We start from the raw sequence: 1985 nt of genomic DNA on the forward strand, positions 1-1985 counted from the left end.
TATACATGAAAACAGATGTTCAAAAATATACAAACATGTTTTTTACAGATTCATTGCATATTGTTGATGGACATTGTAATTTTGAAGTCCAGAGGAATGTGTCTGTAGACTTCGCCATAATTATGGAATGTGTTATCCCTGTAATAAGTTTAACACGGTATCAAACTCAACTTCTTAAAAAGGGATAAACATAAATTAAATAGGACTAAAAAGGAACTCCTTACTATATTCTCCTTGTAGTAATAAAACTTTTATGAAAAACGAAGTTTACATTGTTTAAACCGTTATACATTTGAATTACGTAAATTATAATTTTTTAGATTAAACACTGCACATTAGATCTTTCGAAAATATATTATGAGCAGTTGCCAGGTAGATGCATGAACCTTGAACAAGCATTTCTTTATACGACAAATTGTATTTGAAAAGAAGTCAACAAACTTTTGAATCAGTCATCAACCGGCTCACGAGTTATTATATACACACATGCACACGTCAAATAACAAGCTCGTATGCTGCACGTCAAATATAAGGTATTTGTGGAGCCCCAGCAGTCATCATCGACATATAGAATAATTTGTTTGTGCCAATATTATTCACCTCTTAAAGACAATACATCTCTTTATTTATTATTTAACACTTAAAATAGCTAACATATTTATAATAATTAACTGAGATAGATGTTGTGTTGGATTCCAACTATAGGAACTATGCTGTACGGCTGACACACAGTGGCAGTGGGTGAATACATGGTACACATACCGGCGTGCATCGCATGCATTGCATGATGCGCAGAGTACGTGGCAGGGATGTGTCGATGTGGTCGATGTATCATACACGTTGGTGTTGAAGTGCTAAAGTATTATAGCTCTAAAAATAATAAGCTGTTTATGCCTGTAATAATTACTAAAACGCGAAGTCAGTGAAGTCCCAGTTAATCCCTACAAAATCTTTGAGTTTTACACGCAATTTCTCCAAGTCTGCTTCTTGCACTATCATTATATTTAGTACTGTGTTAGTGAGCACTGTAAACTCCATTTGAACAACAAAATTCTCCATATTAAATCATTTTTCACAGCTTATATCGTATAGCACTAGTAAGTAAATTTATATAACTTTGTCAATCATTATCATCCAATATTAATTCATGGTAACATGAGCTTATTTCAATTTGATAACCTAACAATTTCGCATATTAACACATTGTAATAAATTATCGATGAGTGATCTTGATATTTATATTTCAGTACTATAAAATGAATAGTTCATCAGATCCTAGACGTCCAGAACGAGAAATTCGTTACAAACCGAGTGTATCCAGCAGTCAGGCACAAGCTGGGGACAATTCGACTCCAGACTACATGAATATATTAGGAATGATCTTCAGTATGTGTGGTTTAATGATGAGATTAAAATGGTGTGCATGGGTTGCATTATATTGTTCATGTATTAGTTTCGCTAATTCTAAAGTGACCGACGATACTAAACAAATTCTCAGTAGTTTTATGTTATCTATCTCAGCAGTTGTAATGTCCTACTTACAAAATCCACAACCCATGACTCCACCATGGGCATCTGCTATACAATAAAGAATTTTTCAAATTCATGTGATATGAACTATTAATCATTTAATAAATTATTTGGAAAATTACCTCTGGGCATGTATGTACTTTTAACATGATTTAATTGTTCAAAAGATCAGTGTAAGGAATTGGCAAGGCTAATGAACTTCGTATTCATTTTTATTTTTTGAAAAGTATATTTGAATACAATAAACTAATTATTTTGCAATGTATCACCTCTCTCTAATGATATTCTATATATATCAATTACAATAATAGTCCTAATATAATATTTCCTAGGTACCTATTAAATTACTTACAATTATATAAATCAAATATATTTTTCCCATTTTTTTTTTTACATAAGTACAGTAACTCGAAAGTTACAACCATTACAAGATAGTTATTAAAAATCATTTTATG

General features: G+C 31.3%; 2 protein-coding genes across 5 annotated transcripts in view; one reads left to right on the forward strand and one right to left on the reverse strand.

Moving 5' to 3' along the window:
* LOC108624848 (uncharacterized) overlaps positions 1 to 857 on the reverse strand; it is a 3396-nt gene extending 2539 nt beyond the window's left edge. Inside the window, exons 1-3 of one of the 4 annotated variants that reach the window (XM_026813426.1) lie at positions 763 to 782; positions 225 to 386; positions 36 to 138 (exon numbers count right to left, since the gene is read on the reverse strand). In XM_026813426.1, the coding sequence (XP_026669227.1) occupies positions 36 to 118 (83 nt within the window). In that variant the 5' untranslated portion in view covers positions 119 to 138; positions 225 to 386; positions 763 to 782. Of the gene's footprint in view, positions 1 to 35; positions 139 to 224 lie in introns of all 4 variants that reach the window. The other 3 variants (XM_026813425.1, XM_018024408.2, XM_026813424.1) reach the window with 3 other exon arrangements.
* LOC108624849 (protein Asterix) lies at positions 797 to 1795 on the forward strand. Its single transcript, XM_018024410.2, has 2 exons — positions 797 to 1097; positions 1248 to 1795. Exon 2 carries the CDS (start codon positions 1257 to 1259, stop codon positions 1587 to 1589), a length of 333 nt encoding a protein of 110 aa, XP_017879899.1. The 5' UTR covers positions 797 to 1097; positions 1248 to 1256; the 3' UTR covers positions 1590 to 1795.
* Positions 1796 to 1985: the final 190 nt, after the last annotated feature.

This window comes from Ceratina calcarata, unplaced genomic scaffold (genome assembly GCF_001652005.2).
Source record: "Ceratina calcarata isolate Rehan_Ccalc_2016 unplaced genomic scaffold, ASM165200v1 scaffold332.2, whole genome shotgun sequence".
Lineage (NCBI taxonomy): Eukaryota > Metazoa > Arthropoda > Insecta > Hymenoptera > Apidae > Ceratina > Ceratina calcarata.